This window comes from Eleginops maclovinus, chromosome 1 (genome assembly GCF_036324505.1).
Source record: "Eleginops maclovinus isolate JMC-PN-2008 ecotype Puerto Natales chromosome 1, JC_Emac_rtc_rv5, whole genome shotgun sequence".
NCBI classification, from domain to species: domain Eukaryota; kingdom Metazoa; phylum Chordata; class Actinopteri; order Perciformes; family Eleginopidae; genus Eleginops; species Eleginops maclovinus.
Genome location: NC_086349.1, coordinates 10578620 through 10600714, shown reverse-complemented (window position 1 = coordinate 10600714; position 22095 = coordinate 10578620). Strand labels below are relative to the sequence as shown.

Below are 22095 nucleotides of genomic sequence, written 5' to 3'. Positions count from 1 at the left end.
GGTTCTGCCAGGAAGAAAGCACAGTTATAAGAGTAAAGCCTGCATTAGAAAAGAACGGTTACAGGATTTGAACCTCACATGCGCTGGTAAGATTGATGTACTTTGTGTCTTTCTTAATCTTGTAGGCTTCTTTTTTGTGTGTCTTTTATTAAATAACTTGCTTTTATGTCTGTTAGGCCGCATTTTTATAGATATGACAAGCTGTGCATGGTCTATCCGCCAAGTGCTTGCTTCAAAGTTGTTCTTCTCTACACTGGAACGTATTGCTGATCACCTGATGGTGTCTGAGAATGTGCTCACTATTTCTTTATGTTTATATTTTGAGATCATGTCATGTCTTCTATAATGTAAACGTTGTCATTTTATAGCATACATTAGGGGTGGGCGATACTGCAAAATTGGGTGGATTTTCAGGTGTTTGTTTAAATGTTTGGTGTTGCCACAGTATGTATTTTTTTAAGCAAACATTGCAGCTTGCAGTGTGTTGATCTGCAACTGTAAAATAAAGCCACACAGCTCTCCTCTTCCTGAGTGCGCTGCTGAGTCACATGACTGCGGTGCGGCAACACTTACAGTTTAGCAGGGGCAGGGGCGTAGCCAGGACATTATTTCTGGGGGGGCCAGCTCTGGCCAGTCTTTTATTTGGGGTGGCACTTGATTGTCAAAAACTACTATTTTAAAACTCACGCACTGCATCACTCAGAGCAGCAGTATTTCTAACAGCTCATCTAGCCATAAACAATGGATTGAACCTTCTTATGGACACTAATGATGTCTTACTGTTACTGATAATCCCATGTTATTGGAATGGGTGCTTAGATAATGTGCGAGTGCGATGTGTCATGATTATGTGAGGGGGTTCAGGACTTTAACATGAGAAGGGGAAGCTTTTAGTGCAAATGACAGAAAGACACGATATGAATTGTCATTTTAGGCGATCATTTATTAAAGTAAACTGTAGCCTTTTAAGTGCAATATTCATTTTATTTGCGATAATAAACATATGTATATATAAAGAGTAAAAAATAAACGTCACACACACACATGTCCCATAAAACATAAAGAAAAACAAATATCAACAATGTGTAAAATGTACATTGAATTGTGTGTGTGTGTGTGTGTGTGTGTGTGTGTGTGTGTGAGAACATGTACATTGAACTGTTTCACTACAAACAGTGTGTGTGTGTGTGTGTGTGTGTGTGTGTGTGTGTGTGTGTGTGTGTGTGTGTGTGTGTGTGTGTGAGTGAGTGAGTGAGTGAGTGAGTGAGTGAGTGAGTGAGTGAGTGTAGGTAGATCCATGTAAATAATTTGACAATTGTCTTTTTTGTAATTCTTGAGAACATATCTGAGAGTGTCTGTCTGGGAAGCTGACCAGATAAGTCTAAATAGAACAGACATGTACTAACATTGCAATACCCATGTCACATAATACACTTTAGGAAAAACAAAAGAATGTTGGGGCTGTTAATGATGCAGAATTGGCAGGTATAACAGACAGATGCTGGTTACTTAGCTGTTAGTTTACAGCAGCTGTATTCTTCGGTTGTGATGATTTCTAGCAAATCGATCAACAAACTCATCTAAATTTAAAGACGCTGCCCTCCTGTGTTCTATGCTCAACACCCCTAGATCACTCAGCCTATCCTCTCCCATTGTAGTTCTCAGGTGTGTTTTGACAAGCTTCAAGCAGGAAAAACTGCGTTCACAAGCAGCTGTGCTGACAGGTATTGCCAATGCAATTTTACAAAGCCTGGAGAAAACATCAAAGACATCCTGGTATGGTTCAATAAAAGCTGCCAGCTCTACAATTGTAGGTGGTCTCTGCATCCCTTGCTTTATCTTACGATCTAAAACTCTTTTAATTTGGTAGAGCTCATGCTCAAGGTCCACAAGGTCACACCCATACAATTTGGCAAATGCAAAAAGGCTATCTTTGTCACAGAAGCTTCTGCTACTTGGATTTAAAGCTTGTATTCCACGCATTATGTCACAATTCTGATTGGAGAATCTGTTCCTGAGCTCAATGAGCATCCGGTCCAATACCAGATTAAAGATTCCTGTCCTGTAATAATCTTTGCCATCGCCTGTTTCTTGTCTGCCCACAGTAGACAGAACATGGTATCCCTGTAGCTTTGAACTTAGTGTTCTCTTACGTTTTGGAGCAGTGTCTACAGAGACATCACATTGCTTTGCAAGCTCCAAAACAGTGTCCCACAAATCACCAAACACCTGCTGCTCACTCCTGTAAGATTCAAAAGTACTAATAAGTGCCTCCACAAGATCCACTGCTTTGGCCAAATCAAGAGAGGAAGACTGGAGCATGTCTGACAGTAATTTTGCATCTCCCAGAAGTTTCTTAAATATGGCAAGAAACACAATGAACTGGAAATCAATCTGAGGCAAAAGGCCTCTGGCACCTACTGACCTCTCGCCACTGTTCTCATCACCCAGTTCCTCAAGAACTTTCACAACTGCTGGCAACCTATCCCACAAATTACGGCAAGCATAATATCTGGAGGCCCACCGTGTGTCACTCAACATTTGCAACTCTCTGGGTGCACCTGCATACATCTCCTGTTGCACCTGTAACCATTTGGGATGCACTGCCGATCCAGACATGTAGACGTACAGCTGTTTTAATAAGGAAAAGAAGCAATCAGCCTCTGGGATCCCTCTCACAGTGTCCACCAGCACCAGATTAAGGCAATGCGCATTACAGTGAACGTAGAAAGCCAGCTTCGCTACTTCCTTAATTCGGGCCTGCACACCACTGTGCTTGCCACTCATGACTGCAGCCCTGTCATAAGACTGCCCAACAAGGTTAGTCTTATATTCTAGACCATATTTGGACAAGAGGTGAATTATTTTTATTGTCAAGCTCTCCGCATCTAGCTTCTCTGCTACCTCGAATTCCAGAAAACTTTCAAGGATTTCACCATTGTAATAGTATCTCAAAACAAAAGACATTTGTTCCATTTTTTTTTTGTCTTTAGTCTCATCCACAAGTATGCTAAAAGCACCACTTTCCTTGACTTCTTTGATTATTGATGTGCGCACCATCTCTGCTAAGCATGACAAAATCTCATTTTGTATGTCAGGACTTGTATATTTAGCATTCCTGGGACCATCCATCTTTTTCAAAATCTTGTCGTCATGGTTTGCTATGATATTCAACATACCCAAAAAGTTCCCTTTCCTGCTTGAGGCCTCAGATTCACGATGCCCTCGCAGAGCAATGTTCTCGGTTGCACAATGAAGAACCACTTCTGCAAGAGTTTTGATGTACCCCCCTGTTCTCTTCAACAGTTTTGTTGTACTCTTTATTTAATTGCCCCATTAGAGATCCCTGATTTTTTTCTGCAATTTGGTATTCTTTCCATGCTAGCATGGCATTCTTGTGATGCTCAGATCTACTATGTGCAGCATACCCTCCGTCTGTATAGGTAGCTTTCTTCCAGTTTTTGAAACCGGAACCTGAATTAAACGTAGACTCATGGCCAGGTAAGCTGAAATGCCTGCAGGCAAAGCAAAAGGTGGAGTCTTCACATATTGAGTACTCCAACCAGGGGTGAACTTCATACCACTCACCCTTGAAGCTCCTGCTTCTGTCTCCCTGGAGTGTCTTGGGGAAATTAACTTTAGGTTGAGCTGGAGCTTCACCCCTGGACTTGGAAATGTCTGTAAAACACCAAAGAATCCCATTAATATCAGCTTTTAACATAAATGCTATCCACTTCCAATTACATGTTGTTCTTTAGTTGTTTTTTAAGACTAAACATGCAATCATTAACATTTTACAGATTTAATAAATACATGTTTATTATATGGCCAGCCTTTAAATTATTGTTGTTTGCCATAACCCGACCGAACATGTCCCATTATTCAGCTACTGATAACCACTCACCTGGAGGGCAGACTTTGTAATTAAATTCTCTTCTCCTAGTATCAGTCTCCTCCTCCTGCTCTGTCTCTGTCAACTTGTCTGCTGAATATTCACTGCCACTTGCTTCCCTTTCTGTACTTGTCATGCTTTCGCAACTAGCTCCTTCTGTTTCCCTTTCTCTGTCTGCAACATTCTCTGTCGTGCTAGCTTGCTGGTCTCTGGTGCTGGCAAAAAAAGCGCTGATTTTTCTGTCTCCCCCTGAGGCACTTATCCTTTTCATTGTGTCCTTTTTAAAGAAAAGTTTTACACAACATTAACTTTAGATTGCTTTTATTCCATTTCAAGTGTAAACTAGCGACAGTGCGTTATCTATGACTTAGTGACACCTGGGAATGGACTTAAGCTAACTAGCTAGCGATAGCTCGCTAGCCATAGATCATTTTACAAGTTTGCAAAAATAACAACAGCAGCCTTACTCAACTCACTCTGCCACAAATCCTTAATGTCGAGACATCATTACACATTTAATTGAGTGTGAAGATAACTAAATGATCTTATCATTTCAATGATCCTTTCAAGTATCACCAACTTACTCACCTGTTAGTTACAGTGGTATATCCAGCGCGTTCGTCTCCAGTGCTAGTCTCTCCACTGAAGCGCTGTCAGAATGCAGGCACGTTGGAGGGGGCGTGGCCCAACATGTTGCGAATATGGGGCTTGTAGCAGAAGTGACGAATGACAATATAAAACGACTTGATAAAGAAAAATACTAATGCATTTATTTCAGCTTTATACCATTTCTGTTCATGAGGGTTTGTTGTATTTTTTTTTTTTTTTTCGTGCCGTGAGGTTGGGGGGGCCGGCAGGGTGGCCATACTCTGACCAATGGTGGCCGTGGCCCCCCCTGGCCACCACGTGGCCACGCCCCTGAGCAGGGGCAAAGTGAGATGAGCGGTGTATGCACATGCACGACCACTATGATGAAAAGGGAGAAGTTCACTGATTGTAGAGAAGACAAACGGAAATGTAAGTATCGATTTCATCGTGCAAGTATTGATCGAGTACTGATACCATCGCTGGTATCGATACATCGATATTTTAGATCGATCCACCCCCCACTATAGAGCTCCTGCGGTCACGTGACTTTTGGTTGGGAGCCACCATTTTGGCAGTCAACATGACCACCGGTGCCAGTGTTTTCTTACCGAGCGAGTATACTTCTCATTTTAATTCAAGTGAAATTCGGCTTTATAGTACAAAATTAGAGAGATTAAATATAAGCGACCCATATAATTCACCCGGTGTGCTTTTCAAGAGCATAACCTCCTGCTCTGAAGACGATGTACCCGACTTGCGCTACGCAGACATCCACAGCTATCTTGTAAGCTTTCCATCAGTGTACTCAGGAGACTCCCTCAGAGCGTACAAAAGCTTGGAGGCTTACAAATGGTGTCAGTCCGGCTTCGTAAACAACATTCAACTGTGGAGTCTTACATCCAAAAACTTCGGCATCATCACTGCAAGGGTAAGTATTAAATTATTCCAGTTTGATAGGCAGTGTCACGTTAGCATTGTTTGTTTATTAGCTTGGCTAGCTACGGAAGTGTCACGTTAGCATGTTTTTTAGCTTGGATAGCTACTGCAGTGCATCTGTAACTTGCTAGTTTGTATTTTTGATCGTACTCAACCAAAGTGGCTGGCGTTTTTTACCTTTATTTATCTGTTTTGGAATTTCATATAGGTTAATCACTCCCAAAGGCTTAATGAAAGTCAACTAAAGCCATGGGTGGTGGTGAGGAACGACGGTGTTGTGCTGGGAGCCCACTGCAACTGCACAGCGGGACTCGGGGAGAGCTGCTCTCATGTTAAATCTTAAATTAAACTAATTAAATGTAATTAAACTGACCAGAAACTTTTTGTAGCATTGTACTGTATTCCTTCACCCACCTGATATGAAGTGATCACTGCATAAGCGAAAGCCAACGGCCGGGGGGTCCCATCTTTCAGTCTTTTTCTGAAGGCTCCTGGCTCTTTTAATCGCTCCAATCCACTTCTCCCTCCTCTCCGCGTCTTTAGGAATGCGATAATACGATACACCTTTCTTTTTCCCACGCCTATTTGTGCAACCTGGTGCACAGCAGTTATCCACCATCCTTGACAGTCTGCCAGTGCCTGTCAATTTACTGCCGCGATGACTGCCAAAATGGCTGCCCCTGTCGTATCTCGTCACGTGACCAGCATATATGACATCATCTGCAGGAGCTCTATACATTAGTATTCAGCTGTAGGACGGGTATGGGGGTAGATATCTCCTATAATTATTTGTGCAAACAGAAACATAATTTCTGTGTACACGTGGGATTTGCTAAACAGTTGTTAAACAGATCTGCAAATAAGCAAACATATTTTCAAAAATCAAAAAAAGATCTGTGAATACTATAATTACATTTGTGAATCTCTGTCTAACTTTGTCAGGCATTTGTGAATCCGTTTCTTACTCGTTGACCGAAAATGCGCTTGCAGATCTCAAATCTGTGCTTGGGGATCGTCTTTTAACACACACGGGAGCTTTGAGACAACATTTTCATTCACTCGGTTATTTTCAGTAACCACGTGACGGACAGCTGATGACGACTATTCCGCATTTCAAGGTTTCAAAGTAAGGACCTGTAACTGTCGGAACATTGCATAGGATAACTGGTCCTGTCCTGGGGCAGTATAGCCAGCAGTGGCGGCTGGCCAATAGAGGGCGCTAGGGCGCCGCCCCACCACTCACCTCTCACCACATTTCCTTGAATAAGACATAAAAAATTAAATAAAATGAAATAAAATAAAAATATTTCGAAATATATGTATATATTTTTTTAGATGTGCAAGATAAATATTTCATAGTTAATGATGAGTAAAGTTGTTTCGTTCGTTGACATTGTCTGATTGGTGACGTATTTCCGCCCTGGGGCTCTCGTTAAAAGTTGTACATGCGCAGTAGCTCCTCTTCAATACAAGAGATAGGACGATGTTGGGGCGCACCTCTCCTGCGCCCCGAGCTGAATGCAGCTGGATTTGGCGGCGGGGCTGACGTCACAGCCTTCTGTCATAAAGTATGTGTATTGTCCATGTTATATGATATATATTATTTAAATATTTAGATATAGAGATATATCTAGAGATAGATAGAGAGATAGACATATAGATAGATAGATAGATAGATATTTATTATATATGTATATTGGCCATCTGTATAATAATATAGCACATCTGTATATTTGTTCATACTACATCTGTTTATACTATGCCAATTATTCCCACCTCTTTATACTGCCCTTATCTTTACATAATCACTCTTAACTGCATATACTGTACATACTCTATATATCGCACTTGTTTCTCTTTGCACTTCTATCTATCTATCTATCTATCTATAATGTTGTTTTTGTTGTTTTCATTTATGTAAATACACTCGTTTGATACCTTCGTACATGTATGCATGCTTTTTTTTAATATACATTTTGGAGTTATAGCCCCACCAGCCGCCAGATAGCCAGTACCTTGCAAGGCTATTTTGAGTTCCCATATTGTAAAATCCATATCCATAGTTGACATTTCATTCTCTCTCTTTTCTCTCACATTCACATTCTCTCTAAGTGCACAGTCTTTCTGCTGCCTATGTTTATCATCGAGGTGCTCACCACTATGTACTGCTTTTGAAACCTTAAAATGCGGAAGTGTCGTCATTGGCAGTCCATCACGTGGTTTCCGATAATAACCGAGTGGCATGAGCCGATTTTAGTCGAGACCGGCGGAAAGTTAGTCTCAATACTCCGTATGTGTAAAAAGACGATCCACAAGCAGAGAATTGAGATCCAAAAGCAGAGAATTGAGTTCCGCAAGCGCATTTTTGGTCGACAAATAAGAAATGGATTCACAAATGTCTGAAAATGTTAGACAGAGATTCACAAATGTAATTATAGTAGCCTATTCAAAGATCTTTTTTTATTTGTGAAAATATTTTTGCTTATTTGCAAATCTGTTTTACATTACACATTACATTACAAAAATAATTTGCGTGTAAAATGTGTGATTTAGAAATTTTGAAAAATCACACATTTACACACAAATTATTTTTTTTGTTCGCACAAAAACATTACGAGACATATCTACCCTATTTTTGTAAAGTATGAATCTTTATCACACCGTATTTGATGTGTATCAAGCTATTTATAAAGGTCAAGGTCTATTACAATCTCAGCGATAAGGTTATTCATTAACCACTGACTTAGGTAAGGAGTCACAAGATGCTAGTGTAGAGATAATTACTTACTTTTCCTTTATCTATCAGAAGAACTGAATTCATTTTCCATTTTTTTTAAGGGAAATTCTATCCTTTTTCGTGAGTTGTTCACTGGATTTCAATAGTTGAAGTGAGAGCCGTTTTTGTGTGTTTGTCATGGGAAACAAAAAATATGTTTAAATTAAGCTCTCCAAATATCTCTGCATCTGAAGGAGCAATGCTAGATAACAGTAGCCAAACACATTTGTCTCTACCTGTTGATGTGTCATTATTGCGTTTTAATGTTCAAATGTAGCCAATCATTGTAATTAAGCATTTTTCATTGATGCATTTTGTAATTGTGTAAATTCTTGAGCCCATTATAGATTACAACAAATTAGCTAGCTTTGTAAATTACCCAAAATCTTTATCTTAAATTTCATTTGACCATTTTGCAGTCCTCTGAGGCCCATTGAATGGTGCTATGCGGCCCTCCACTGGGCTCTGGAGAAAAGCTGCTCTAGAGAAAGATGAACAGCTTTTGGTTCAAAGGCAAGTCCATGTAGAAAACAGGATGGAACCATAGAAAGGAGACTTTGCTGCAACCATTGCCTGGACAAAAGGCAAGGAGCTGGAACATGAAGTAAATCAGGAGTAGTAAGGAACAAGATGCAACAGCTTTTTTCATCAAAGAGTACAACACTGATCATATTGCCTCAAAAATCAACATGTCTCAATCACAGGCCAGGGTCTTGTCAACTGAACAGTAAGTATAACTTAAGTATATCAATTTTTTTATCGACTTTACAGACACAGGATGTGAAAGTCAAACCATATAAATACAAAGTGCATGCATTTATACTAAATGTACTATTGTTGACGGATGAATGTAATCATAGTTACATGAGAAATGCATTTCACTTCCAAGCTGTAGAGTGATATTCATCTTTTAACTTTTGACCTGTTAGTTTATGTGCTGAAAGCAGCAAATGTTAAATGTTTGATACAGAAAATATAGATGTTGAGAAAATAAATTAGTCACTTTGACATAGGGCGATAAATACAGTTAACTCTGTCTGTCTGTCTGTCTGTCTGTCTGTCTGTCTGTCTGTCTGTCTGTCTGTCTGTCTGTCTGTCTGTCTGTCTGTCTGTCTGTCCTGTCTGTCTGTCTGTCTGTCTGTCTGTCTGTCTGTCTGTCTGTCTGTCTGTCTGTCTGTTTGTCTGTCTGTCTGTCTGTCTGTCTATCTAATAGTTGTTTGCTTGGAAAGGTACTGTCATTGTATAAATCATTGAAATATAATAATAATAATAATAATAAAAAAGTACAAACATAATACAATTAATTACAAATAAAAGCAATAAACAGTATATACATATACAGTAGGACCAACATTTAATGTAGCCCTGTTATGAAAGCTAACCTAAATACGATGCTTTTCTACTGATTATTTTACAACTGCAATAGTAATGTAAAACTAGGCCGATTAATAAAATGTGAAGTACTTTGTGACTTGGATCCGATTGAAAGAATACACAAAAGAACATGAACTTTGATTTTTAACTGTTATCTGTCTTAAAGGCTGATTGAGCATGGAAGATCAGTCTCTCCTGCACCCAGCAATCTTTCCATGAAAAGTGACTGGTCCAAGGAGGAGCCTTCACACTTCAGAGAAAGTGAACCAAGGTAAGATATGTTGGAAAAGATGAATGTTTAAAACAGTGAGAAGAGACAGAGAAAATCAAGTGAAGAGAAGCACTTTGACATATCAGATACATGCTGTTAATTTCACTTTTGGGCTCAATATTTATATTGAAAATGTTAACAAATGTGTTTTCTGTGTTAAAGCCCACTTGAGCACCAAAGACCAGACTTTTCTGCACCCACAAACATTGCAGAGGATGATACTCTTGAATGTATGACTGGAAAAAGGTGGGGGAAACTGGTATTGATACTGCTTTAACATAAAATACAGAAATAAGTTGAGAAAAATTACAAATTAAGGATTTGAAGCCTAAAGGATACATTTTACCACCCAGCAATCTTTCCATTCACTTTTGGGCTCAATAATTATATAAAAGATGTAATTACTGTGAATGTTATCTGTGTTAAAGGCTGATTGAGCATGGAAGATCAGTCTCTCCTGCACCCAGCGATCTTTCCATGAAAAGTGACTGGTCCAAGGAGGAGCCTTCAAACTTCAGAGAAAGTGAACCAAGGTAAGATATGTTGGAAAAGATGAATGTTTAAAACAGTGAGAAGAGACAGAGAAAATCAAGTGAAGAGAATCACTTTGACATATCAGATACATGCTGTTAATTTCACTTTTGGGCTCAATATTTATATTGAAAATGTTAACAAATGTGTTTTCTGTGTTAAAGCCCACTTGAGCACCAAAGACCAGACTTTTCTGCACCCACAAACATTGCAGAGGATGATACTCTTGAATGTATGCCTGGAAAAAGGTGGGGGAAACTGGTATTGATACTGCTTTAACATAAAATACAGAAATAAGTTGAGAAAAATTACAAATTAAGGATTTGAAGCCTAAAGGATACATTTTACCACCCAGCAATCTTTCCATTCACTTTTGGGCTCAATAATTATATAAAAGATGTAATTACTGTGAATGTTATCTGTGTTAAAGGCTGATTGAGCATGGAAGATCAGTCTCTCCTGCACCCAGCGATCTTTCCATGAAAAGTGACTGGTCCAAGGAGGAGCCTTCAAACTTCAGAGAAAGTGAACCAAGGTAAGATATGTTGGAAAAGATGAATGTTTAAAACAGTGAGAAGAGACAGAGAAAATCAAGTGAAGAGAATCACTTTGACATATCAGATACATGCTGTTAATTTCACTTTTGGGCTCAATAATTATATTGAAAATGTTAACAAATGTGTTTTCTGTGTTAAAGCCCACTTGAGCACCAAAGACCAGACTTTTCTGCACCCACAAACCTTGCAGAGGATGATACTCTAGAATCTATGCCTGGACAAAGGTAGGGGGAAACTGGTATTGATACTGCTTTAACATAAAATACAGAAATAATTTGAGAAAAATTACAAATTAAGGATTTGAAGCCTAAAGGATGCATTTTACCACCCAGCAATCTTTCCATTCACTTTTGGGCTCAATAATTATATAACAGATGTAATTACTGTGAATGTTATCTGTGTTAAAGGCTGATTGAGCATGGAAGATCAGTCTCTCCTGCACCCAGCGATCTTTCCATGAAAAGTGACTGGTCCAAGGAGGAGCCTTCAAACTTCAGAGAAAGTGAACCAAGGTAAGATATGTTGGAAAAGATGAATGTTTAGAAGCCTAAAGGATACATTTTACCTCAAACATAAAAAGTCACTCAATGTATCTTTCCGTATTGACACACACATGTATTGACTGTCCCAAGCAGTGATTCCATGACAACTACCAAGGAAGAACAAGACCACAGCAAAGGTACTCAAACAAAGAGCAACACAGAAACTTTATTACCTTTTATATTCAAAACATTTTCACAGATGTATTTAAATTCAATTCAAAACATTGCAAAAAGAAACATATTGTTATTCACATGCCATTTTAAGTACAGACATAACACAATATATGATGTGACAGTTTTATTTAAATTTAGCAATTAATGCATTCTGCTTTCTCTGTATTTTCTCTGCAGTTGAATTAGTCAAGGATAATCAACACAAGCTCAAAGAAGACCTGAAGAGGAAAATCCGCAATCTGCAAAAAGAACTGAAAGTAACTGACTCTGAACTCTACGAGATACAAACTGACAAAAACAAGGACACTAAAGCACAAACCTTTGATAAATTATTTCATAAATCAAAGAAAGTGAAAGTGCGAACAGTGTTAATGACAGGAGTAGCTGGAATCGGTAAAACATTTCAAAAAACGTTATTCATGGTTGACTGGGCAAAAGGAAACCACAACAAAAAGGTTGACTTTATAGTGTCGTTAAACTTCAGTGATCTGAATTCAATGACAGATCAAAGCTTGAGAGAACTGATTGGTATTTCCCTCAACGTTGAAAAACAAGTCAAATACAAGTTTAACAAATGTAAACTTGTTTTTGTCCTTGATGGCCTGGAAAAATGTAAACTTCCTCTGGATTTTGCAAACAACATAGACCTGAAGAATACTGAAAAGCCAGCCTCGATGGATGTGCTGCTAACAAACCTCATCAAGGGGAATTTGCTTCCTTCTGCTCATATTTGGATCATCTCTCAACCTTCAGGAGTTGAAAAGATTCCTGCTGAATATATCCAGAGAGAGACAGAATGTCGAGGTATAAAACTTTATCAGTTTTAATTCATATTCAATATTGTGTGATCTGCTGTATTATCATTTACCAATAACATTGTTTTGTCCATCATTCAGAGAGCTTGAAGCGAAGGCAGAAGCTGGTCTCAGCTCTGAGAGAAAGATTTCTTAAGGAAACCTCTCAACATGAAAAAACAAATCATCCTAACCAGAAAAATATAGAACATATCATAAGAGAGGACCGAGGAAGTGAGGTCAATGAAAAGGAGAAAAATGAACACAATGCAGCCAAATCTGTGAAACGGGTGAATGCCGTATCTGACATCTTTAAAGAAGAAGATGGACAAACGATCCGTACTGTGCTGACTACTGGTGAAAGTGAAATCGGAAAATCCTTATGTGTGCAGAAATTCATCAGAGAATGGGCTAAAAATGACAAAGGCTATTTCACTTTCACTTCACATGTATTTTCCAAATCCAAAGCTAAAGAAGAAGTTATATTTCCACTTGACATCCCAACGCTTCAAAAAATAAGAAAGAAGGAATTCAGTTTGATGGAACTACTTGATTCTTTTTTCAAGGAAACTAAGGAAAATGTAATCTCTAACATTGAACAGTTCAACGTTTTATTTGTCTTGGATGGATTCGATGATTATCAACATCCTCTTGACTTTGTCAACAATGACAAATTAACTGATGTAAGAAAGCGCGCTTCAGTGGATGTTCTACTGACAAACCTCATCAAAGGGAACTTGTTTCCGTCTGCCAGGCTTTGGATAACCTCCCAACTCAAGTTGCCTGATGCAGGTGTCGACAGGACGACAGAAATACGATGTAAGCTGTAAGGGTGTGGAGGAATTTTATCAAGAGCAACTGTATAAAACAGGGAGCAGTAAATATTTAAAGTACATAGTGATGTGTTTAATAGTAGTATCTAGTGAGTCAGATACTTATTTACATAAATGTTGCTATAGAAACGTTAGCTGAAACACTTGTTTTTTCTAGTTGAGGTCCAAGAACAAAGATACAACGCTTTCCCGCTTAAATTACTGGGAGAATGCTGCTCTTGAAGTTGATGTGACACGATCTACAAAAGAGAAAACGGATCACATTTATAAAACACTGTGATAGTACAGTGGTGATAACGAAAATAGCTTTTTGTCCACAACCAATCTTTACAAGAACGTTTTAGTTTATAAGGACAACCATTAGTTAAAAAATGCTACCGGCATTTGTTATTTTAACAGGTCAAAGAGATGGCCTGTGCTAACAAAAAATGAAAAGCTGCTATGTAAATGTTGCTCTTTGCTAATAGAAAAGGAAGGGAAAAAAGAGAAAGGTTTAGCCAATATGTTTATTTTGCTGAACTCGATGTCTGAACTCAGAGATACTTGCACCAGCGAGCCCCTAATAAGGTTGGTCAATCAGCCTCAATTCTGATCCTGGGGATCAGCCTGGGATTTATTGTATAGTATAAACTGTCTAATTTCTGTCCCCACTAACTTCAAACAATACTTTCCTACAGGTAAGACTGATGTTGCAAGTCAAGAGACACTCAAAACCCAGCTGAAACAACAATTTACCCATGTGGCAGAGGGGATTGATATGCAGAAAACTTCTGCTCTTCTGAATGCCATCTACACAGATCTCTACATCATTGAGGGAGAGAGGGGAGAGATCAATGCTGAGCATGAGGCCAAACACGTTCAAGGCGCAAAGTTCAAACCAGTGGCAAAAGAAAAAATGATTAAATATCATGACATTCTAAAATCTGCACCTGAAGAAAATAGACCCATCAGAACTGTGCTGACGATCGGATTGGCAGGCATTGGAAAGACTTTTACTACAAAGAAATACATGTTGGACTGGGCTGAGGGTGAGGCCAACGAGGACATATTTTACACATTTCCACTTTCCTTCCGGGAGCTGAATTTGAGAGAAAATCAAGAACAAAGCATGGAGGAACTTATTTTTCAGTTTTGTCCAGGAATGAAGACATCAGAAATAAAGGACTATGACAAGTACAGCATTCTGATTGTACTGGATGGTCTTGATGAATGTCGCCTTGAACTTGACTTTGAGAATGCTGAAACTTGCAGAGAGATGAGTAAACCAACCTCAGTGAACGTCCTACTAACGAACCTCATCCAAGGAAATCTGCTTTCCAAAGCTCAAATCTGGATAACCTCCCGACCTGCAGCCGCCAATCATATCCTTGCTGATAAAGTTGACCGGGTAACAGAGGTGCGGGGATTTAATGATGAGCAAAAGGATGAGTACTTCAGAAGAAGAGTCAGTGATAACAATTTGGCAGAGAAAATCTTGTTGCACGTCAAGAAATCAAGGAGCCTTTACATCATGTGTCACATTCCGGTCTTCTGTTGGATCACAGCAAGCGTTCTGGAAGACATTGTGAGAGAAACTGAGAAACAAGGCGAGGAAGAGCAAGCAAAGAGAAATGAAGACAGGATGCCCAAGACTTTGACTGACATGTACATATACTTCCTTGTGTTACAATGCAAACAGGCTAATATCAAGTACCCTGTAGATGAAGCAGGTGACAATTCTAACACAGATTTATGCTGGAATGCAAGGAACAAGGAAACAATAATTTCTCTGGGTAAAGTGGCTTTTGAGGGTCTAAGCGAAGGGAACCTTCTCTTCGCTGAAGAACAGTTGACAGAGAATGGGGTTGACATCGAGAAAACTGCAAAGTTCTCTGGACTTTTTACTCAGATCACCAAAGAAGGATGTGGGCTGTACCCACAGAAAATGTTCTGCTTTGTTCATCTGAGCATTCAAGAGTTCCTGGCTGCTTTTTATGTATTTCAAACATTCAACAACACAGGTGAAAATCTGCTTCCCATGACCACTCCAACAGAAGAAGACATGCCTGAAAGATTCTACCAGACAGCGGTTGACAAGGCTTTAGATAGCGAAAATGGGGACTGGGATCTGTTTCTCCGCTTCCTCTTAGGCCTCTCTCTGGAAACTAATCAGATTCTACTGCAAGAACTTCTGAAGAAGAAGGAAAACAACCAAGAGACCTACAAGGAAACAATTAGATACATCAAAGAAAAGATTTCGGATGAGAAGAGACATGCAGATAAAAAACACAATCTTCTCTACTGTCTGAACGAGCTGAATGACCACTCTCTGGTTGAAGAACTGAAAAAGTACCTTCGCTCAGGAAATGTCACATTTGAGAATTTCTCCACCTCCCAGTGGTCAGCTTTGACTTTTGTGCTGCTAACATCAGATGAGAAACTCGATGTATTTGATCTGAAGAAGTACCTGAAATCAGAGACTGTTCTTCTTGGAATGTTACCGGTTGTCAAAGTCTCCCAAACTGCTTTGTAAGTACTTTAAATGCTCTTACAACTAATGAAAATAATTATAACCATAATAATATCTTGGAAACATAGCAGACATGTATCAGAGGACCGCAGTTTTCAGGAGGGGATATAAGAGTGCATATTTTTGAGGTGGAAGATGGACCGGATGTGCGAGTTGAAAGACAGTGTGGAATCATGTGGGAGCAAGTAGATTGTGAAGAGAAGAGGGCCAATTACTGAGCCTTGTGACAAGCCTTGGTTGACTGCGGCAGGAGGGGAGCTGGAGTTTCTGATATGTGTTTGGTTGGTTGCAAGTGTGACGAGGGGCGTTATGTGCGAATGTATCATTGGTGCTCGAGTTGACTGCCTGAATTAGCTCGCAGGCTTCGCCCCATTAACTAAAGCCTGTTACTATGTCCTTAATTGTCCCAGTTGTTCTAACAGTGGTTTATTACAAGTCCTGATTGGGCAATTTGGATAAAAGATGTCTCCATAGTAAAAAACACACAATGGTAAACGATTTAAATTTCAGTACATTCATGTAAAAATAAAAGAAAGGTGACCGTACGGCCCAGTTGCTTGATCACCATGCAGCAGACCCGGATTAAAATTCGGCCCGGGAACATTGCCACGTGCCCTTCGTCCGTCTCACATTTTATCTGCAAATATACTGAGGTTGAGTGATTCTTTTGAAAACCTTGTTTTTGTTTTTAAGATCACACACAGAGTTTTGAACTGAAGAACAGTGATTTAGCTTATCATGAGAGTAACATGGTTTCTTTGATGTACATACTTAACAATAGACCCATGTTTTCACAGGCTGAGTTGGTGTACACTCTCTGAGGAATCCTGCAGAGGCCTGTCATATTCGGTCCTCAGCTCCCCATCCAATAATCTCACAGAGCTGAACCTGAGTCATAACGACTTGCATGATTCAGGTGTGGAAATGCTTGCCGTGGGCTTAAAGAGTGTACACTGTAAACTTAAACTGGAGATTCTCAAGTAAGTGAAAAATGCATTTACTGTACATATGTAAATCCACTCACAGTCATTAACGGGATTGGGGGGTTGGTTTGTGTATGTTTAGTAACATTATTCAAAAAAGAATATCCATTGAGCAATGCAGCAAATTTGAATATAGTAGGTTTGTGTCTTCAGAGACCAGAAAAGAAACTCAAAATATGGACGTAAGGAAAACATGCTAACTGTTGCTAAACCCTTTGTAATTTTAACAAAGTTATACAATGACACTCTTCCAATGTTGCTTTTCAAACCACTCAAAAAACCCTTGCATATTTTGGCTTTCTCTGTCATGCAGTGAGTACAGCTAATTTCTAAACTAAACCGTGACTCCTCCATCACCTCTTCCGTTAAGCTAGTGACATTTTACCTGTGATTGTCTGTGGAATATGGGAAAGGGCATTTGCTTGAATAACCAAAAGTGATAAACAATCAACAAAGTACAAAGTATAACGTTTTTATTTATCCCAACCAACACTAATACCCACAATATTCTTTTATATGCCAAATAAGTATTATTTTCAATTTGATCTTTTTAAAACCTTGCTTGGGAAAAAGGTAGAATACACATAGTTAATCACCGTTTTTTTCAATGATTTATACCATGGCAAATTTAATTAAATTTGGTTGACTGCAGATGTCTATTACAAATGTCAAAAATATACATAAATATATAAAAATATAATATACAAACATAAAAATGCATGCAACGAACACTTGGGTGGTTGTAATGTTTTACACTTTATCTCATAAACATAACAGACACACGTTTGGTTGCCCACCAATGTTTCATAACATTTCAAATCTAAAAAGAGAAAATGATAAACATGTACAGAAACTTTCAAAAGCATTTATTTTATTGAAGTGTGTGTCCGTGTGTTCCTGTGTGGTCTGCAGGCTGTCAGGTTGTCAGGTGACAGAGAAGGGCTGCTCATTCCTGGCGTCAGCTCTAAAGTCCAAAAACTCCTCCCTGAAACACCTGGACCTGAGCTACAATCACCCAGGAGACAATGGGAGGAGGATCCTCTCTGAAATAGCTGCAGATCCAGATTTGAAGCTGAAGACACTCTGGTGCGTTAAGATGTCATGTGTGTGTAGGGACGCTGTGGCGCAGTGAGACAGTGTGCTTATTCTTCAGATCAGGGAAGAGCAGGGATCGAGTCCCACGGTAGTTGTTGTGTCCCTGTGCAAGATACTTCCCCTTAAATTGTTTAATTAATTAATTAAATGTATGTAAGTTGTTTTGGATAAAGGCGTCTAACAAGTGACATGTAATGTAGATTTATAGTAAGAAAGGTCAACTTGTGATGTCATCAAGTAAATTATATTGGTAGTCCATGAACAATGAAAGGAAGAGGGATTTTGTGGACTCAAATATGCTTGATTTATTGTACGGTTGTTAGTTCTGAAACAGAAAATGTACCCGTACAACAAGATCATTCCCCTTGGTATTCCCAGTGTGATTAGAATTTCTGTATGTGTCAACCCTGTCTTTGTTTTGTGCAGTTTGGAACACTGTGGAGCGCATCGATTAAAGCCAGGGCTGAAGAAGTGTAAGTCTTTATTATTTTTGTATTTTGTATCATAATTTAGGACATTTTTACTTCAGTAGTGACTAAAATAAGTGTAATTAAAATCCCGATCAATTTGAAATAAATGTCAGATGATATGCCTTTGTCACCTACAGGTGTTATAGGTTTTGATAATGTATATACTTTTTTACATATGACATCCGTTACATGTTCTCTATACTCTTAAAGTGCTGTAGGTTAAAATGTGTATTTGTATGTTTTGATCCAAACAACATAAGATACATCTCTTATAAAACTAAAGGATGAGTCTGTTTTTATTTCAGATGGTGCAGATCTAAAGCTTGATGAAAACACAGCTAGCAAGAGACTTATATTGTCTGAAGAGAACAGAAAAGTAAAAACTATGAAGACAGTGAATGAGAAGGTGCAGCGACCTGATCACAATGACAGGTTTAGGAGGAGCCAGGTGATTTGTGAAGAGGGCATGAAAGGCCTCTGCTACTGGGAGGTGGAATGGGAAGGGAAGGTTGGCATCGCAGTGACATATAAAGCAGTGGGTAGAGGATGGGATGGAAGTGGTGGCCTAGGATGCAACGAGATGTCCTGGAGTCTGCTTTGCTCGAGGACTAAATACACTGCCATTCATGGAAAGACATGGGAAGATATTAAGCCCAACAATGACAAAGTCGAGCAAACCTCCATAGATGGAAACAGATCTAAAGTTGGTAAGAAGTCTAAGGATTGGAAGACGTCCAAAGATGGAAAAACATATAAGGACGGAAAGACTTCTATGGATGGGAAAACGTCCAAAGATGGAAAGACATCATTTGATGAAAAGAAATCCAAAGATGAGAGGACAACCAAAGTCCTTGAGTCAAAAGAGGAGAAAATGTCCAAAGATGTGAAGATGCCCAAAGACATTGATTCAAAAGATCAGAAGACCTCCAAAGATACTGAGTCCAAAGATGTGAAGATGTCCAAAAATATTGAGTCAGAAGATCAGAAGACCTCCAAAGATACTGAGTCCAAAGATGTGAAGATGTCCAAAAAGCCTCTTTATAAAAGAACAGCAGTATTTTTGGATTGGGAAGCTGGTACTCTGACCTATTACGATGTCACACCAGAAAAGCTGAGCCTTATACACACCTTCCATGCCAAATTCACAGAACCCCTCTTCCCATCCTTCTGGTTTCAGACGGGCTCTGTGACCTTGTGTAAGATTGAGGACTGAACTCCCTGCGATGGGGAAAAGCTAACTACTGATCAATTGATACTCCATTTGACTTTTCAATAGAATAGCGAAACCTTGCCTGGAGCGCATCAGTACCATAATGTGAAAGACTGAAAACCACTATATATACATAGTTCATCTTGCCGAAAGAAGTTTAAGTCAATTGATGTTTATTACTTTAATGACTTCACCTGAATTGATGAAAGTATTTTACCGTTCCTTAAACTAGTGAGAGTATGCGAACACATGATCCAGATATGTGAGTAAGCAGGAGCAAATGTACAGCATTGTGTCAACTTTCCATTAATATTTTATGGAAATTTTCCGTTTTTACAATTCAAAGTTTTTTATTTTATTAAATGTGAGATGTACAGTAATACAAATGAAAAATGTTATCGAAGAACTGTATGCTAACTGTTGCAGTCTGCTAATACAGAACAACTGATTTACTGCCATGATGTTCTTACTTTTAGTTTTGAATAAATGTAATAACATTGATGTTGAAGGGCATTCGAGAAATAACAAATATATTTTGTTTTATGAAACTGAAGTGTGTCTTTATATAAAAAATCTATGTATGAATACACACAACTGTGTATCTGTATTTGTAAATATGATATATTCTAATTGTATAATGCTTTTATTTGTCCTCATATTCTACATTTTTCAATTTGTTGTCCATTTGATATTTTGGTCATATAAAATGTTGTTCTGTCATCACTTCATCAGGCAACACTGAATACAACCTTTATTCTCAACCTTTAAATAAATATTTTTGGACAGTCTCTTCTAGAAGACATTCATTCGTTACACTTTCTGCACATATGGTCAATAGCTGCGTCTTTCTGGCATCTATTTTTCCCATTTAGTGTCAGGTCATCTTGCCCAGGTCGTCTGTCCCTCCATACAGGGCACACTCTCACTCTGTTGGTCCCCCTGTCTCTCTTCCCTATATAAAACACTTTAGTTTAATTTGGATCAAAATTAAGAAGTGGCCTGTGTTTTGTTGTACAGTAAAACTCCTAGGAGAGAGAGGAAGCCTGTTCAACGTAGAGACATAAATAGCTTTCATTTTCTACATGCAGGATGTGATTCTGAAAAAATGGCACATTAAGACGGAAAAATATGACTGTAAGCATTGTGATTGAGCCTGGTGGGGGAAATGATTCTCATTTAGGTCCTTTACAAATGTTATTATTCACTACGTTTTTTATTTGTCCTTTTATTGTTCATTTGTAAGGGACAAGTACAGAGAAAGATTGCCAGTTACAGAAGCAGTGTCTGATGTACTGTGCACCTGTTTATTGCTAAAGCTAATTTTAAACAGTCCCTTTTATTTAATCAGTCCACCTTCATCTGCGTTACTCTGAAAGTGAAACACATACTCGATTCCAATGTCCAATGTACTGTATGTGCAGTCTGGCATGTGTGTGTAAGTCTGTGCGCATGTGTAAATGTGAGCGGTAATTAATTACACCTGTGAAGGACAGGCCAACATGAAGCTGGAGTGAGGAAAGAAGTGCACAAAGTGAGAAACTGAGAACTGAAAGAAAATGTAGGGACAATGTAGCAACCTCAACTCAAGGATTCTTTACACAATCTGCCTGTTTTTATAAATCAAGAAGCAATACTCACAATCAAACATTTAGTTCCGGGTCCACATCAGAAACCTGTTTGATTCATTCAGGATCTTTCCTATTTCAGCGTCTTTCACTTCCGAACCATTGAGCTGCTGCAGCTAATTGACAACACATTCAGAGCGCCTCACACTCTAGCTCTCGCTCTGCCTCTCTCTATGAAGATCTGTTTTGATTACAGAGCTGCCTTTGAAGCCATTAGTTGGATGAATGAGTGTTTGTGTGGGTTTACAGAGCGAAGACAAAGCATTGTGTTTGTGTGTGTGTGTGTGTGTGTGTGTGTGTGTGTGTGTGTGTGTGTGTGTGTGTGTGTGTGTGTGAGACAGTATCAGTGCTTTAGAAGTAAAAGAAACATTTCTTCCTGTAGAATAAAAGTTTCAACACCACATGTGCTAATTTGTTAAATATGTTTCTTATATTTTTTCCTGGTTTAATTTAAAATGTAAACCACACTGTTGTCTAAAAGAGCCTTTAATCGTAATTCATTGTCTAATTTACTCGAAGTGACTTGGGAGGTTAGAGGTTGTGATATGTCTTGAGATTCTGACCTGAAAGTGCTCAATGGTGTTCTTACCCTTACACATGTAGATGTTTCCATGGAATTAAATTAAAATACACGGATGTGGGTGCAACAGGACTTGATCCCAAACAGACTGTAATGAAATGGGACTGAAATGGAAGCCATTTCTCCGTATCCAGCTCTGAAACAACTGGAAAAACCTCAGATGAAAAACCCATTGCCTCTTTTTAACTTCTCTCATTTCTCATATAACTGCAACATTTTTTCTTTATTAAATGGAAAATAAAAGGCCTCCAATTTCCTAAAAGCAAATGCAATTGTTAATGAACAATGCCCAATTACATGTGCTCCTCTCACATTGTGAATTGGATTGGTATGAGCAACAAAACTATCTTACAGA

General features: G+C 38.8%; 1 protein-coding gene across 5 annotated transcripts; it reads left to right on the top strand.

Moving 5' to 3' along the window:
• On the top strand, positions 1-20323 carry LOC134865424 (uncharacterized). Of its 5 annotated transcripts, none has more exons than XM_063884925.1 (17): positions 1-86; positions 8612-8919; positions 9733-9837; positions 10000-10083; positions 10266-10370; positions 10533-10616; positions 10799-10903; positions 11066-11149; positions 11333-11437; positions 11558-11604; positions 11819-12445; positions 12538-13254; positions 13946-15776; positions 16575-16757; positions 17673-17846; positions 18282-18328; positions 18631-20323. In XM_063884925.1, the coding sequence occupies exons 2-17, from the start codon at positions 8882-8884 to the stop codon at positions 19536-19538; spliced, it is 5244 nt and encodes a 1747-aa protein (XP_063740995.1). In that variant the 5' UTR covers positions 1-86; positions 8612-8881; the 3' UTR covers positions 19539-20323. The 5 variants fall into 5 exon arrangements, with proteins under 5 accessions (XP_063740995.1, XP_063741004.1, XP_063741012.1 ...); XM_063884934.1 differs by lacking the exon at positions 1-86 and adding an exon at positions 7958-8304; XM_063884942.1 differs by lacking the exon at positions 1-86 and having other exon boundaries at positions 7958-8919; positions 11561-11604.
• Positions 20324-22095: the final 1772 nt, after the last annotated feature.

Excerpts from the sequence above, each read along its gene's own strand:
- LOC134865424 (XM_063884925.1), top strand. The coding sequence starts at position 8,882 with ATGTCTCAATCACAGGCCAGGGTCTTGTCAACTGAACA. Across the intron at positions 11,438-11,557 it reads TTCAGAGAAAGTGAACCAAG|CAGTGATTCCATGACAACTA; the intron begins GTAAGATATGTT and ends GACTGTCCCAAG. Across the intron at positions 18,329-18,630 it reads AAAGCCAGGGCTGAAGAAGT|ATGGTGCAGATCTAAAGCTT; the intron begins GTAAGTCTTTAT and ends TTTTTATTTCAG.